Raw genomic sequence first — 16,277 nt, 5'->3', positions numbered from 1 at the left:
TTGTAAAAGATATTTCTTACCATTGTTTCCATATGTAGAGAGAACATAGGTGCACCAGTTGGGTGTGATGAAGATAAAAGCAAAATAAAACAAACAAAAAAAAACTGTTTATTGGATAACATCAAACTGTATATGAGCACTATATATATATTTAAGTGCCTTTGTGTGAGATTATATTTTATCGCTGCACTTAACTCTTAATTTTAATATTAAGGAATAACAACAACACCAACAGTTCTGTACAAGAACAAGAAATATCATATCGTTTTAATACAGTGGATTCATATCTCGTTTCACCTCAGTTGTCATTGGTTACAGTTACAGAGACATTTCAGCTATTCTGACAATACATTTGTTGTAAAGCAAAAGCAGCTCGATTTCTATAACAAAGTAAAAACAGCCTTTATGCTACATTTAGAATTACAAATCTTCTTTGTGACGGTAAAAGTGATAATAAATCTAAAAATATAGCACAAAAAATAAAAATAAAAACACCACTGAAATAATCCACCAGGTTCAAACACAAACATGACCTCATCAAACCCAGACTTAATGTATTCTGCCGAGCTGCATTACCTGCCATAGTTAAATCTCTGCATGTCACAAACATAAATGAGCCGCTGATTTGTGCTGTGTGACCTGTTGCGTTTGTTCCGAGCCATTAACCATCTCTGTACATCTGTTTATATCCGTATCCTGCTCCGATATGGTAACCATAACTATCTCATGGTTCACTGGCTGCATGCTCACAATGCCAAGCCGGCCGCAGCATAACAACCAAGGTTTGTATGACATAGAAAAGTAGTTTTGCTGCGATTTCAAGTCTTGATCTTGACGATAGTTAGCCCAACTGTAGCTAGTGCTAACTGGGAAATTCACCACAGCAAGCCAACACAACAATCACTAATCTAGATAGGCAGTGCTCAATGGGCCTAGGTCAAGTACTTCTTCTTCTTTTGTTTTGGACTTGCTGATATTATGTGGATCATTTACCGACAGCATAACTCAAGCCCTCCTAAACATATATGGACAGGAACTGATTTGCGGATGTTCTTCATGAGGATTTCCTTGTAGAGAAAATCTAAACAAGTCATTTAGGACCAAAGACAGCCTCAGATTGTCACTCTTCCACCACCATGGACGACTGTAGGTATGTTCTTTCTGCTTTATGCTTGAAGTAATGGGATGCACAACGTAAAACAATATGAAGTCTACAACACAAGTGAACTAGCTCTGCCCTTATCAGAAGGATTGCCCTCTTTGATCTCACTGATTGGTTGGCAAATTATGTTGTGTCAGACACAATGAGGAAAAAATAAAAATGGTCTTTAGTGTCAAAACATCCTGTAGGGGTGCTTCTGTGGGGGTGTTAACTTGTACGTTCTAAACCTAAATTTTATTGATTAAGTTTGCTTATTTGGCAGCTAGAAGCTCTTTCTGTAAGCTTAACATGACGATGTGGTAAGGGTGGCCATAAATGAACAAGCGGACTTCTAACCAGTCAAAACGTTTGCCAAAAAGAGTAGAAATGATGATGTCTCACACACGCACACACACCCCCACACACACGCCGACACACCCACACACACTACTTGAGCTTGGGAATCTGCTTTCCTGTGTACATTGTTTATTGTAATGTGTAAAAAAAGTAGGCTATGTAGGCATATGTGTGTGTGTGAGAGTCGGGGTGTGCATGTGCGACTCACACACACACACACGAGTCGAAATCCCCTGAACAAACCTTGTTCAGGGGATTGTGACCACCCAGGCAACGGAGAGAAACATCATGTGAGACTCATGAGTGCATGGGTCGCACATGATGCGACTCATGCACTGTTGATCAGAGTCGCTGTTTTTGTGGGAGCATCGTGTACGTGACAAATTGCTTGGATCAGGAAATCACCATTAGATACGCAGTGCAAAGTTTCTATTTGCTATATGTGGTCTGTATTTGTGTGGTTTCTGCTGGTTTTCACGCTTATGATGTGTGCTAAGGTTGTGATTGTGCCCTTGTGGGTCAGGTGAGTTGTTGTTTTGGGCGTACCACTCGATAATATCCAGCAAGCGCCCCTGTCTCATGGGACCAGTAGCATTTAAACATCAGCATTAGATGCTTTGTGATTTCTTTACAGGAAATTAGCATAGAAATGTTCAACTACTTTTAACTTTGTTCAGGGGATTGTGAACACCCAGGCAATGGAGAGAACTTGTTTTGAGATATGGAACTAATTGCCCTGTTGGAGTTTGCCCACTTTCTCCTTTTAAGCGGGAATCTGATGTTTCAAAGTGAGCGATTGCTCAAAGCACATCACACACTCAGAATGAGCTCCCGGGTTCCCGTTGCGCACGTGCCGCGTGCATGCCAGTGTGCGACTGCGTGCCCGTTTCTGTATGTGTGAGTGCGACACGTTTGAAGCATTTCCACTTCAGAGGATAATGTGAATGAGTCACGGCGTCGTATCTTTTCCTCCTCTCTCTTTTTCATCCAGAGCCGGTCAGTGGAAAGCTGAAAGCTGCTGCCCGAGTCACTCTTAGGTCTCCAGGAGGAATGCCATCAGACTCAGTTCAGTTTGTCCCTATTACCTCCAATAATAGCTCTAATAGCTATGTCTTCACCAGTATTGCCTATTGGAGAAACTAAAATGTTTGTCCATTCTCAATGTGATCAACTTCAATTTTTAAGTTTTACCAAAGATTCTCAACTGGGTTTAGGACTGGACCATTGAAAGACATCAATATGTTTTATTTTAAACCATTTCACTGCAGATCTGGCTGTATGTTTATTAAAGCTGCAGTATGTCAGTTTTATTTAAATTTTTTTTTTTTTTTTTTACATATTTCCATGTCACAACAGATAACCTGTGAAAAATAAATAGAGCTCCTCTGCCTTGTCCCAATCATGCCCATGTGCACGCTGCTCCACCCTCTCCTCCTTGCTCTCTGCTGAGCCTGTCGTGAATGCTAAAGCTAGTTAGATAACAGTGGATGAATGGTTTTCTTGTAGCGGAGAGCTGTTTCTCTGCCATTAGAATATCTGGCAGGGCATTGCATTCATTGATTGATAGCGTTAAGACCCTCCTCCTGGCTCTGATTGGTTGTTTTTGACCAGCAGTGGTGCATTTCTTCAGTCGGTAACAGAAGCTCAAGGAGGAGATTGAGGGGACGTGGTGAAAGTTTTAACAAATAGATAAAATACATATTATTTTTAATATAAAAAATAAAGTTGCAGCTTTAATGTTTGTTGTCCTGATGGATGGTGAATCTCAAATCTTTCACAGGCTGTAGCCAGTTTTTGTTTCCAGGATTACAAACGCACAAAACACTTTTCAAAAAGTTTTTTCAAAGCCACTAAAGCTTCCTTGATTGTTGTTGGGAATGTCGCGCAAACTTTATGCAACGCTGCCCGATGTTCCACCTATGTGCTGCACATCTAAAGCACAGCCAACTTCTGCTTTGCACACATACACAACAACAACAACAAAAAAAGTCTCGCTGATGCCAAAACCCATCGACAAATATGACAGCGCAGATCTCAGACTGCTGTCAAGCCTTGCCTGCTCCTCCCTGTGGGGAAACCTCAGCATCCCAATTCCCCTCAGTATCCTGACTACACATCTGACGCCACGCCTGCGACAGCTGTCAGTCACCGCAACAGAAACGGAAAACTGGATGCAAGTCATTTCCCCCAATTTCCTCCTTCATTTGCTACCCCGGCTGCCTTATTTAGCCGGCGCAAACAGAAACTTTGAGGCTGGATGGTTGAAAAGCAGGAATGGTGAGGAAGCATCTTCACCTCACGTGACGCGTCTGTAATTATAGGAGAAGCCTGATGGAGCTTCAAATGGAGATCGACGAAGGGGGCTAAGGTGCTCTGCCTCCCCCACACACACACAGGGTAGAGCTGCACAGGAGGAGGGATATGGAGACTGTTACCATTAGAAACCACCGACAGCCAATCGTGCCCACTTGACCGAGCTGAATGACAGATGCTGTATATGCGCATGTCATTCCTTTACCCCCCGAACATGACAAGCAGGGGACGCCATCTGTGCAGAGGTATTTGCAGCCTCACCTTTTCACTTATTCTGTTTTTTTCTCCTCTCTCTACCGTCTCTTGATCTATTTTCAACTTTCTCTTTAAGTTATTCTTTTTTCTCTCTCTCTCTGTGTCGCCTCTGCTTTCAGTTCTGCCTTCCTACTTTTTTCAATTAGTGAATACGTTCAAAAATACCCTTTGGACTGGCTCGGGAGGCCACGTCCCTGACAGTGCGTTACCTTGACAACACAACAGCAAACCCCCCCTGGGACCCTTACAAGCCTCTCATGTGCTACAGAAATAAATTGGGTTTTTAGCCCACTGGATGAAGGCGGAAAGTAGAGGGGAAGAGGAAAAGGGTAAGAACAGAAAATGTGAGGATATAGAAGAGAAAATTATTAGTGAAGCTTTAAAAAAAATAAAAAAAACAGCAGATGTGTGAAAAGGAAAGAAGAGTGAGGAAGAGATTTAGCTAGCACCTTCGTCTTAATGCGACATTTGACTAACATTGGAGAAATGCTGCCTTTTTTTGACTCACTGCAGTTCTCCTCCAAAACACTAGGGACACTAAAGAGAAAACAGGAGCTACACTAAAACATGTTAATTGGTAAGCAAAACTACAGTTTCCAACTATTTTTACTCATAACCAACTCTTAACATTATCATAGCTTTCCCCCCCCAATCTGAGCTTTCTGAAGTATTGTTTGGTCACACAGATGCAAAAAGAAATCTGAAGATAAATTATGGAAATGCTCTCTGGCAATGAATTGAAGTCAGACTATGAAAACCTTCAGAATAAAATATTTACACAAATATTTAAAACAAAAAATAAAAACAGAACATATTAATAAAAATAGAACGTCGATTATTACAGTCATACTTATGATTTTTCTACATTTATGTATTGTTTTTTGAAACTTTCAACACCATTACTGTGTTTTTCCTATCTGGGAAGATCACAAACCACTGCAATTTGTCATTAAGGAATGACGACTGTCAAGAAAATCCGAGCTCATCCCACTTCCCCATGCTGGAGATTTTAGTTTAACAGTAATAATAAATAAAGTTATCTTTAAAATGAATCACTCAAGTGACATCAAGGCCCAGCAGTAGACTTAAGTGTCAATAAAATAAATCTGGTTGTGTGTGTTGTTTTGTCTCATGCAAACTTTGCTTTAATTCTACTTTTTTCTATCTAATCATAAGAAATCATAGTCAGTCAGAGAGAGTCATGAAACAGGAAAAGCAGGTTTCCTGGAAAAAGAGGAAGAAAGTTTCCAGCCTGCAGATTTATAAATATAGCTGAGACTATTTCTTATTTTAAAGCATGAAAGTTTTAAAGAATTAAATCTAAACATTTTAGTAATTTCATAAGATTCAAAGTAAAATACTTATATTAATACAGGTTTACTTGTAATAATACTTACACTTACATTTATGAGAACATTTATAAGAAAAACCAGTAACCGTAACTTTAGTATTAAATAATTAGAATCATGGATTATTCTTGGTTTCTTTTCAGAAAAACATCTGTAATAACTCACATTAGGATTATAATAAGTATAATTAATAAGTTATGGTTATAAAATCATAAATGAATGATAAATCAGAGAAGCTGAAGAAAATAAATGTGATATAAGTTATGGTTATAAAATTATAAATGACTGATAAATCAGAGAAGCTAAAGAAAATAAATGTGATATAAATGTGATTTTGACATTGAACTTGAAATGGTGTAAAAGGTGTAACTGCAATTAAACATCACTGATATGTTGGAGGTAGAGAGTAGGTGAAAGGTGAAAGGCAAGGAACTAACAGGAGAGCAGAGATGATCAACGCCTTATTTAGGTGAAAGGTTGTGAAGACAACGGAGACAGGAGGTTGAGCAACCCTGAGACATTAGCACAGACATCAGGAAATGTCTGTAAGACAGTGATGGATATGAGATCATCTGTCTAAGCAGACAGCCAATGAAAACGCACCAAAGGGTGGATAAACCCTATAAAAGGTGGGTGCAAAAGAGGAACCTTTTGTTGGATCCTCCGGGCAGCTTCGAGCCAAGATCGAGATGGACAAAGAACTCTGCAGCTGAAGAAGAGCCGGGGCCACAGAGCCGAAGACTGTCCTGCTCATGGAGACCAACCGGTCAGGCCCACAACCTGTGGCTTCGAATCGCACTTCTCTCATCGGCTGGGTTCAGACCCCAAAGACAAAGATGAAGACAAAGACAAAGAAGAAGAACTGGTGCCTTTTTTCCTGCCAGCACCAAGTCCTGTGTGACCTCACCATCCATGCGGAGAAGAAGCTCATCAGACCTACAGAGATTCCTGCCTTCGCCGATCAACATCTTCCTCCTGCTGCAACACCTTCTTCATCATCAAGCCAGGTCTGGGGTTCGAAACGTCAAACTCCGTCCGTCTCTCTCAAAGGTTCCCTTTTTTAGTTTTCAGTGTCAGCAGTAGGGAAAGATAGACTAGATGATTGATTTTACTTATTTGATTATTTCTGCTACTGAATTAAGCTGTACTGACCCTTGCAAAAATGCCTTACTAATAAAATATTTAGCATAAAGAAAATCTAAAAGATGTTGTGGACATTCAGTTAATGAGTCACCTTAAAGTTCTTTGATGGTTGTAAAATAGCTATGATGTTTGATTCTGGAGAGGAAAAAGTTTAAAATGTTTTTAGGTTGCTGGTAGCCCAAATGTAAAACGTCATCCTTGGGACTCGCCCGAGTCACTAAAACCTACCTGGTTCAATAACAAATGCAAGTTGTAAAATAGAGAACGAGCGACCGTTAACAGGTGTGCTCTGTGAAACTAGTTGGCTGTAGGCTGCTCAGTCTGGCTAATTCACAGGGGGAAGAAGGGTGGGACACCTGGATGTAGGCCGTCAGAAAACCAGGCGAATCGTTTCTCGAAACCAGCTTAAACAGAGTTTACTTCAGTTCTGGACAGGGTAAATCCCAGCAGATTTAGGAAACTCAATTAACCCGTTAGAAGGAGAGCTGGTAGCACATCTCCCCTCTCAGAAGAGGAAGCAGAGAGTGAGACAGTAGAGACAGAAAGGAGGGGGGGGGTGTTGCGCAACAACAAGTGGCGCCCAACGTGGGGCCCAGACTAACGGAGTAGGAGGGCCCTATGCCAAGTCAGTAAAAACAGATGTGAGGATCTGAATAGCTCACTTGGTTTGTTAACTCTTAGGGAATAGAGTTAATGGTGACTGATAAGGCCGTCAGTCACAACCCTTGCAGTAACTGTATGGCATACAGGTGAAGGAAAGCTTCTACTGAGGATAAATGACCGGATCCAGACAGTGAAGCTAGTAGCCAACATAGTCTAGACCCATCCCTGCTCGAAGGCTAAAGAGAGGCTTTGGGGGATAGACAACTCGAACCGACAGAGAGACGGAGTGATGGATGATCACTTCGAGGAGGAAAGCCGGCCGGAGGAAGCCGGCCGTCCAGATCGTTTGGAAAAGGAGGAGACCTCAACAGAACTGCATCAGCTTTCTGCACAGCTACGCAGGGCACCCAGGGCAGCGGATGGAAGGTTTGTTCATCAAGAGCACAGTCCCATGGGGTTCAGTCTGCATGGACGTAGCAGAGCCAATGGGGACAACAGGAAAGAGAGGTGAGAAGTACCTCTTGGTGCTGATGGACACAGTGACAACTGCTAGAAGAGCAGGTCTTCCCCTGCAGAGGAACTCCGTTCACGTCACAGAAAGCAGGGAGGCGAAGACACTTCTCCTTTTTGCTCAGAGAAGAAAAAGGGAAGTTGCAGCTCGAAGTGTCACTGAAAACAGGGCAGAGAGTTTGGATTAAAGCTCAAGATCGGCCTGCAACTACGGTGATCAAGCTGAGATTCAACGCCCGAGATTTTGTAAAGCAAGTACTGAACTTCAACACAGTACTACTGATGAAGAAAGGGGTCCATGAGGAAGCAGTGCTCAAGCCAGTTCTTAGCTACAGCAAACCAGAACATTACAAGAAGATGGCCAGAGAATCAAGCACCATGCCATCCTACAGTAGACTGGCCACTATTACAGGAAGGTTGCCGTTCAAAGAACAACTTCAAGGCTTTGGACTGGGAGGGCCGTGAAGAAATTGGACTATGCTAAAGAAGAACTCCTGTCACAACCTGATGGATTAAAATGGAAAAGGATCATGATTACGGATAAAGTGTCATGATGCTTATGCTTTTTGCTTTGCTCTGCTGAACAGCCAGAATTTTTTTTTTTGAGGCCTTCTGTCTCAGCCCATCTTCCCTTCCCTAAAGAACCATTCCACATCCTGAAGAACCGACAGTTCATCCAGCGAAGGTTCCTGTAGAAGAATCAGAGCGATCCAAGTTTTCTTCGACATTCATCACCTCATGGGGGAAATCAAAACTCCAAGGAGGGGTTTTTTTTTTTTGAGGCCTTCTGTCTCAGCCCATCTTCCCTAAAGAACCATTCCACATCCTGAAGAACCGACAGTTCATCCAGCGAAGGTTCCTGTAGAAGAATCAGAGCGATCCAAGTTTTCTTCGACATTCATCACCTCATGGGGGAAATCAAAACTCCAAGGAGGGGGTGTCAAGAGAAGTGGAGTTTTGATGACTACACTGAGCCCTCTGTGACAACTGAGGATGAAGAATCTGCATCTTCACATCCCGGACGAACATCTTCTCTTTCCAGGGGATGAGGACGGCGAACTGCAGGAGGGTGATGGACTCCCAGCCCACGTTGGGCGCCACTTGTTGTTGCGCAACACCCCCCCCCCCCCCCTTCTGTCTCTACTGTCTCACTCTCTACTTCCTCTTCTGAGAGGGGAGATGTGCTACCAGCTCTCCTTCTAACGGGTTAATTGAGTTTCCTAAATCTGCCGGGATTTACCCTGTCCAGAACTGAAGTAAACTCTGTTTAAGCTGGTTTCGAGAAACGATTCGCCTGGTTTTCTGACGGCCTACATCCAGGTGTCCCACCCTTCTTCCCCCTGTGAATTAGCCAGACTGAGCAGCCTACAGCCAACTAGTTTCACAGAGCACACCTGTTAACGGTCGCTCGTTCTCTATTTTACAACTTGCATTTGTTATTGAACCAGGTAGGTTTTAGTGACTCGGGCGAGTCCCAAGGATGACGTTTTAAATTTGGGCTACCAGCAACCTAAAAACATTTTAAACTTTTTCCTCTCCAGAATCAAGCATCAGAGATATTTTACAACCATCAAAGAACTTTAAGGTGACTCATTAACTGAATGTCCACAACATCTTTTAGATTTTCTTTATGCTAAATATTTTATTAGTAAAGCATTTTTGCAAGGGTCAGTACAGCTTAATTCAGTAGCAGAAATAATCAAATAAGTAAAATCAATCATCTAGTCTATCTTTCCCTACTGCTGACACTGAAAACTAAAAAAGGGAACCTTTGAGAGAGACGGACGGAGTTTGACGTTTCGAACCCCAGACCTGGCTTGATGATGAAGAAGGTGCTGCAGCAGGAGGAAGATGTTGATCGGCGAAGGCAGGGATCTCTGTAGGTCTGATGAGCTTCTTCTCCGCATGGATGGTGAGGTCACACAGGACTTGGTGCTGGCAGGAAAAAAGGCACCAGTTCTTCTTCTTTGTCTTTGTCTTTGTCTTCATCTTTGTCTTTGGGGTCTGAACCCAGCCGATGAGAGAAGTGCGATTCGAAGCCACAGGTTGTGGGCCTGACCGGTTGGTCTCCATGAGCAGGACAGTCTTCGGCTCTGTGGCCCCGGCTCTTCTTCAGCTGCAGAGTTCTTTGTCCATCTCGATCTTGGCTCGAAGCTGCCCGGAGGATCCAACGAAAGGTTCCTCTTTTGCACCCACCTTTTATAGGGTTTCTGACTGCTCAGACAGATGATCTCATATCCATCACTGTCCTTCAGACATTATGTCCTGATGTCTGTGCTAATGTCTCCAGGTTGCTCAACCTCCTATGTCCGTTGTCTTCACAACCTTTCACCTAAATAAGGCGTTGATCATCTCTGCTCTCCTGTTAGTTCCTTGCCTTTCACCTTTCACCTACTCTCCTCTACCTCCAACATATCAGTGATGTTTAATTGCAGTTACACCTTTTACACCATTTCAAGTTCAATGTCAAAATCACATTTATATAACATTTATTTTCTTTAGCTTCTCTGATTTATCATTCATTTATAATTTTATAACCATAACTTATATCACATTTATTTTCTTTAGCTTCTCTGATTTATCATTCATTTATGATTTTATAACCATAACTTATTAATCACTCGCATTATAATCCTAATGTGAGTTATTACAGATGTTTTTCTGAAAAGAAACCAAGAATAATACATGATTCTAATTATTTGATGCCAAAGTTACAGTTACTTGTTTTTCTTGTAAGTGTTCCCACAAATGTAAGTGTAAATATTATTACAAGTAAACCATTATTAATATAAATATTTTACTTTGAATCTTATCAAATTACCAAAATGTTTTAGATTTCATTCTTTAAAACTTTCATGCTTTAAAATAAGGAATAGTCTCAGCTATTTTTTATAAATCTGCAGGCTGGAAACTTACTTCCTCTTTTTCCAGGAAACCTGCTTTTCCTGTTTAATGACTCTCTCTGACTGACTATGATTTCTTATGATTAGATAGAAAAAAGTAGAATTAAAGCAAAGTTTGCATGAGACAAAAACAACACACACAACCAGATTTATTTTATTGACACCTAAGTCTACTGTTGGGCCTTGATGTCACTTGAGTGATTCATTTTAAAGATAACTTTATTTATTATTACTGTTAAACTAAAATCTCCAGCATGGGGAAGTGGGATGAGCTCGGATTTTCTTGACACGACATTTTCACAAGGTTATTGGGCACAGAGCTGGATTACATCAGCCCAAACAAACTTTGTTTTTCATCCTTTTCTTCTCTTTGTGTCTCCACAGAAATCTGCTGGACATGGACACCTTCTCCAAATCAGACCCAAGTAAGAGACATAATGTCCAAAAGCCCATCAGACTCATAACTCTTTAGATGGTCATGTGGAAAAGACAACACTGTTACTTTCTGGAGAGAGGTCTTTATCACATATTAAAATAAGAGTCAGGAGATTGGTTAAAATGGACGGTAATGAATTTAGAATGATTACTAAATTAATGGATCAAATTTATTGTTGAACAAACACCTACTGTAAATGACAGTCATGCATTCAACTTTATTATGTAGCCTTACCTTTTCATTATGGTCTTGGCCAGGATATTTCATGCTTCACAAAAACTCTTCATGTTATTTCCACTGTAGCATTTGTGTCCTTCAATCTAAGACCACACAAGAAAAAAAAGTTATTACATGATGAACAAGTTGTCAGCACATTTCCAAGAGAACAGGATGGAAAACGTGACTCGTTGTGGTGATGATGACGATGACAGTGACGAGAAGAGTGCTGGGATGACGGTGATTGTATGTAGTAGTAGAGGACGGGCTTTAACTATATGTTTAGGTAGTTCTTGTGATTCCTCTGAGCACAACTCTAATCCTTTAATTTGAACCTGACTGATGTCGGAAGGAGCCGGGAGGTGAAAGTATTAAAGTTGGCAGAGATGCATAGATTACCGGGGTGTGTGACCTGGTGATAAAAATATCAGCCATACAAATCAAACGGCTCCAGCTTTCTGGTGGAATAAAAAAAAAAAAACTGAAACATGTTCTGTTTCAGTAATCCAGCCTTATTTATTCTATAATTAGCTACACGTACTGTTGATATAGCTGTTTGTATTGATGGTGTTGTTAACGTTAGACGTTTGTCTTCTTTACAGTTTGTGTTCTCTACGCTCAAGGCATGGGCAACAAGGAGTGGAGAGAGGTCAGTACGTTTCTTCACTGCAACACCACTGCATCTTCTTTGTAATGGTCGACGTGTCTGATGTTTCAAGGCTGTGAATACCTCAATACGACAATAAAGTTTCATCTTGCATACAGAATAAATGAGCAAAGGAGTACTTTCTATTAGCAAAGAGAAATAAATGGAGTACACCTTTTTAGCAGCAGCTGAAGCTCTATCGCTGACTTCGTTCAGGAATGAGACGCAGCTAAGCAGACTCAGAGTTCTTCGTGTGATGAAGAAAAACGAAGAAATCATATAGTACTTTACCATGAGAGAGAAAAACTAAGAACACAGAGCTGATGGAACCAATTGTTTCTATTTCACCCATGTAACATGGATGTACTCGATCTACAGACATCTGATGGTGGGAAGACATTTTGGAAAAACACCTGCGTGAACAATCAGTTAGCTTGATTCTCCATGATTTAAGAAAAAAAAAAAAAGAAAATCTGAACTGAGAGCCCACCATTCACCGTCTATAGCAGGTATTTTACGTATCATAGCCACTCTATAAAACCTGAACTATCCCTTTAAGAAGTCGACAGTCAGGGGGGCAACATATTGAGTCATTAAAATACCATATTTAAATGCAAATGTTACTCTTTTTAGCCGCACGGGTTACATTAGTCAAGGCTCTTCTAATGTGCTTAAGCTCTTACTTACTTTAGGCTACGCATGCTCTCATTAGACAAACACTTATCACTTAAAATGATTAAAAGCAATGTGCATTCACATTTAGCTAGAAATAACACATCAGGTCAATGTATTCACCAGCCTAATTTGTCTCTCTGTGGTAACTGTTGGCGTCACTTTTGCATCAATGATTTTTATTTACCATCTAAGCTGATATCTGTGAAAACGGCAGATGGTCACTTATCAGCGAACCAACCAGAGGCACAGGTGGAGGACTTATTTTAGGTGTAGCCAGATTTAATGAAAGTCCTAATTATGCCTGTCATTGCTCTTTTTAATTGGTAAACACCCTCGACAGCATCTTAAAGAACATGTTTTCTGAACTGCAGTCACCAGAGAGTTGTTCCCCCTTCCCTCTCCGCATGAATATTCACGAATGTAAATGAGAGTTCAAATTCCCACTGCCCCAATCATTCCCGGTTCTTAAACATTCCGAGTGGCCCGTCATCTGCTTGCTTTATCAAGCAGGCAAAGTTAAATGTCAAACGCTGACCTGCCCGACCCCCATTGACTGGATTCTTAAGCTGCTCTGCATTCATTACGCTGTAGCTGTACATAATCTCCCGTAACCAGAGCCTCCCCTGATGTTTCTCCAGAGGAACAGGCTGCAGGTGAGAAGGTGTTTTACACGAGCCACCACAACTTCTGGAACGTCTGGAAAAGCCGCGTTTGTTTGAGCGGAGAAATCTTCGAAGTGTTGCGTGAAGATAAAGCGACATTTTATAGATTCTCTGAATGCAGGGCGGCGAACGGCAATGGTTGAGAAAAGCGGCGGAGACGAAGAACGGTCGGACCCTTGAGTTTTCTCCCGACTGTTCTCTCAACATCTCTCTCGTCTTTGCTCTTTATTTCCAGTTTGGGAGAACGGAGGTGATTGACAACACGCTAAACCCAGACTTTGTGAGGAAATTCATGCTGGACTACTTCTTTGAAGAGAGACAGAATCTCAGATTTGACTTGTGAGTACAACTTCCTGTGTTTGCTTAACTTTTTAGTGTCTTGTTTTTGTCTGGTTTTCTCTGCTTTGTACAGCGACAAGTAAAAGTATTCGCTCCCCACATTTTGTCATATTTTAGCCACATGCAATATATTTTTGTACTATTTTGTGTGATTGGCTTACAAAAATGCGAGTAAATGTTCTGCAAACGTCGATTTGAAAGTCTTGCCACCGATTTTCAGTTGGATTCAGGTTCAGGCCCAGACTTTGACTAGACCACTTCACCACATAGCCTTTTGATTGTATCTCCGGCTTTATGTTGGGGACACTTTCCTCCTGTGAGGTGGACTTTTTCTTCCAGTTTGAAGTCTGTCATGTTTCTTCTTGCCCTCTGTGTTGTCCCATCAGTTCTGACCAGCTTTTGAGATGTCTTTTGTTAAAATTGGAAACATTGTGTTTTACTTTGCGGGCTGTCAAAGAGGAAGTGTATAAATGCCTCTCAGACCAACAGAAGGCTCGGTTTTTCCAAGAACTACAGCCTCTTAAAACGCCTTCATTTGCTCTGAAGCTGAATTGGAAGTGGAACAGTTGTCGTTTTTAAACCCAAAGGTGAACCAACAGCTTTGAAAGGTCAGGGTCAACTGATGCAAGGCGCTCACCTTTGTATGAAGACACCTGCAGAGTGGTTCCACCCCACAGTAAAAGGTTCAGGGTTCCTTCAGCTGAGACATTTCTCCCACCGTCTTACTCAGTTCAGTAGATGGTTGACTGATTCTTCCCTGATGGCACAACTTCCATGTTCACAAAACAAAATCTTTAGGCAAGCATGTCAGAAAGAATTGTACAAATCTTTTCCGACCAAAAAAAAAAAAGAAAAAAAAAGCTACCGGAGCAGTACAACAACGATGCGTTTGTGTCAGGTTTGACAGGGGGGTTTCCTACTAGAGACTGCTGTTGTAGACGTTTTACCACAGAAAGTTCACACACACCGAGGCAAACAGCATCAGGAGTTTGCTCTACATCCTTTCCCTATTTTGACCGTTGGATGCTCCAGAAGCATCCTGAATGTTTACTAACGCTCCACTCATGATGACTCTACTTTCACTCTCTGTTTTTAGGCAGTTCTAGAGAGGGCGAATTGGATTATTTACATACAAGTCACTGCTCTGCATGTTTACCACATCAGGTTCAAATCAGACCTTTCCTTCCTGGACGCGTAACGTTTTGTGAGTAGCTTGTGTTCAGGGGCAATTTGAAAATAAAGTGCGCCCTTTTTCAATTGTGAAGCCGAGAGAATCCCTAAGAGGAAAAAACAACTACACCTCCTCACTATATCACTTGTAAAAATCCCTTTTTAGCAGCAAAGCAGCTGTTTTCTGTTTGATGTGTTCAGTCTGTCATGATGTTATTGATGAATTTTGGTTTGGTGATCTATAACAATTCAGTTCACTGAGGTTTCCAGACATCCATGAATAAGTTTCAATATTTTCCCAGCCTTTCTGTTGTGGAACTCGTGGCGTCTTTGAGGTTACCGTCCTGCTGCAGTGACTCAGATCCAGTACGTTTCTACTGGTTGACAAACGGCCTTCCACTTGACTTTATATAGGTTGCATTTCGACTATGATACCTGATTTTGCGGGAGCTTTCATTAAGGAAGGCAGTTTTTGTTCTTGTGAGCATTTCTACAAATCTTACTGGTGACTCATCCAATAACAACAGTGAGGGATCCAGCAGTAGTTTGTGATTAAACACCATGTTCTATCCATAGAAACTCTGTGAACACTCAGCAGAAAACTAAATTGGATCCTGGATTAGGTTTCTGTAGTGGCGTCCAATGGTTAACCAGCACCAAATCATTACATCTGCACCGCTGTACTTGACTGTTGTTATGAAAGGTTTATGTTGAGCCTGCGTGTTTGGTTTTCTCTAAACTTAAAGATGTCATTCTCATCATTCCACAGATGTCATCAGTGTGAATCTGCGTCATTTCCTTGTACTTCAGATTTACTGAATAGACCTTTTTGGTTGCACGAGGTGCAAACTCAGAAATCTGACATTTCGTTTGTCTTCCTTCGCATACCGATGGGGTTTTGGATATTTTGAACCTGCCAGCAGCGTCTCTAGGTGATGCCGTTTCTCGTTAATTACATGCAAATTTCAGTTTCTCTTTTAAAACGAAAAGATTAATTAGATTATCCATAAACCACAGAGGAGCGGCAACAGTTTTCACCGTCATCATGACAGTTAGGCCGCGACGGGAAAGAGCAGCTGGGTCTGAGATGGTAGTAAGAAAAAAAAGGAGAAGAAAATTAAAAAAAAGGCTGTGGGGAAAAAATAGTTTTTGTGGGCGGAATGTTGTGAGAAAATGAAATATGATGAGCATCTTTGGAATGTTGGGTTCACACCTGGATCCTGGCAGCTCTTAAGAGGTGACTGGACCGTTTCCAATCACGACACCTAAAATATCCTGAGCCTTTTGCGCAGGTGCTCAGCCAGACCAACGTAGGATCCCTGCCTTGGCATTTCCACCGAGTCGCTCAGTCACGCTCCGCGCTCACATGTGCAGGAGTTGTGTCACCCGGTCACATGGTGGACAGACTCACTCCGAGACGAAACCAAAAGTGATGTGTGCCTCTTGCACATGCGGCGCGGCCCAAGCCACGGTGTGGGTATTTGCGTGCCGGTGTGTGCGGCGTAGCAGGTAGCCATAACAACCGGAGTTTCGGGAGATCGTGGCTGAAGATGTAGGGA

The 16,277-nt window shown here is 41.7% G+C and overlaps 1 protein-coding gene across 2 annotated transcripts in view; it reads left to right on the top strand.

The window, feature by feature from the left end:
• LOC116736683 (copine-8) overlaps nt 1-16,277 on the top strand; it is an 87,506-nt gene that overhangs the window by 17,069 nt on the left and 54,160 nt on the right. For both annotated transcript variants that reach the window (XM_032589313.1, XM_032589314.1), the window contains exons 2-4: nt 10,959-10,999; nt 11,829-11,875; nt 13,445-13,548. In XM_032589313.1, the coding sequence (XP_032445204.1) occupies nt 10,959-10,999; nt 11,829-11,875; nt 13,445-13,548 (192 nt within the window). The remainder of the gene's footprint in view (nt 1-10,958; nt 11,000-11,828; nt 11,876-13,444; nt 13,549-16,277) is intronic.

This window comes from Xiphophorus hellerii, chromosome 17 (assembly GCF_003331165.1).
Source record: "Xiphophorus hellerii strain 12219 chromosome 17, Xiphophorus_hellerii-4.1, whole genome shotgun sequence".
NCBI lineage: Eukaryota > Metazoa > Chordata > Actinopteri > Cyprinodontiformes > Poeciliidae > Xiphophorus > Xiphophorus hellerii.
Note: the sequence above shows the minus strand (reverse complement) of the source record. Positions and strands in the feature narration are given on the sequence as shown.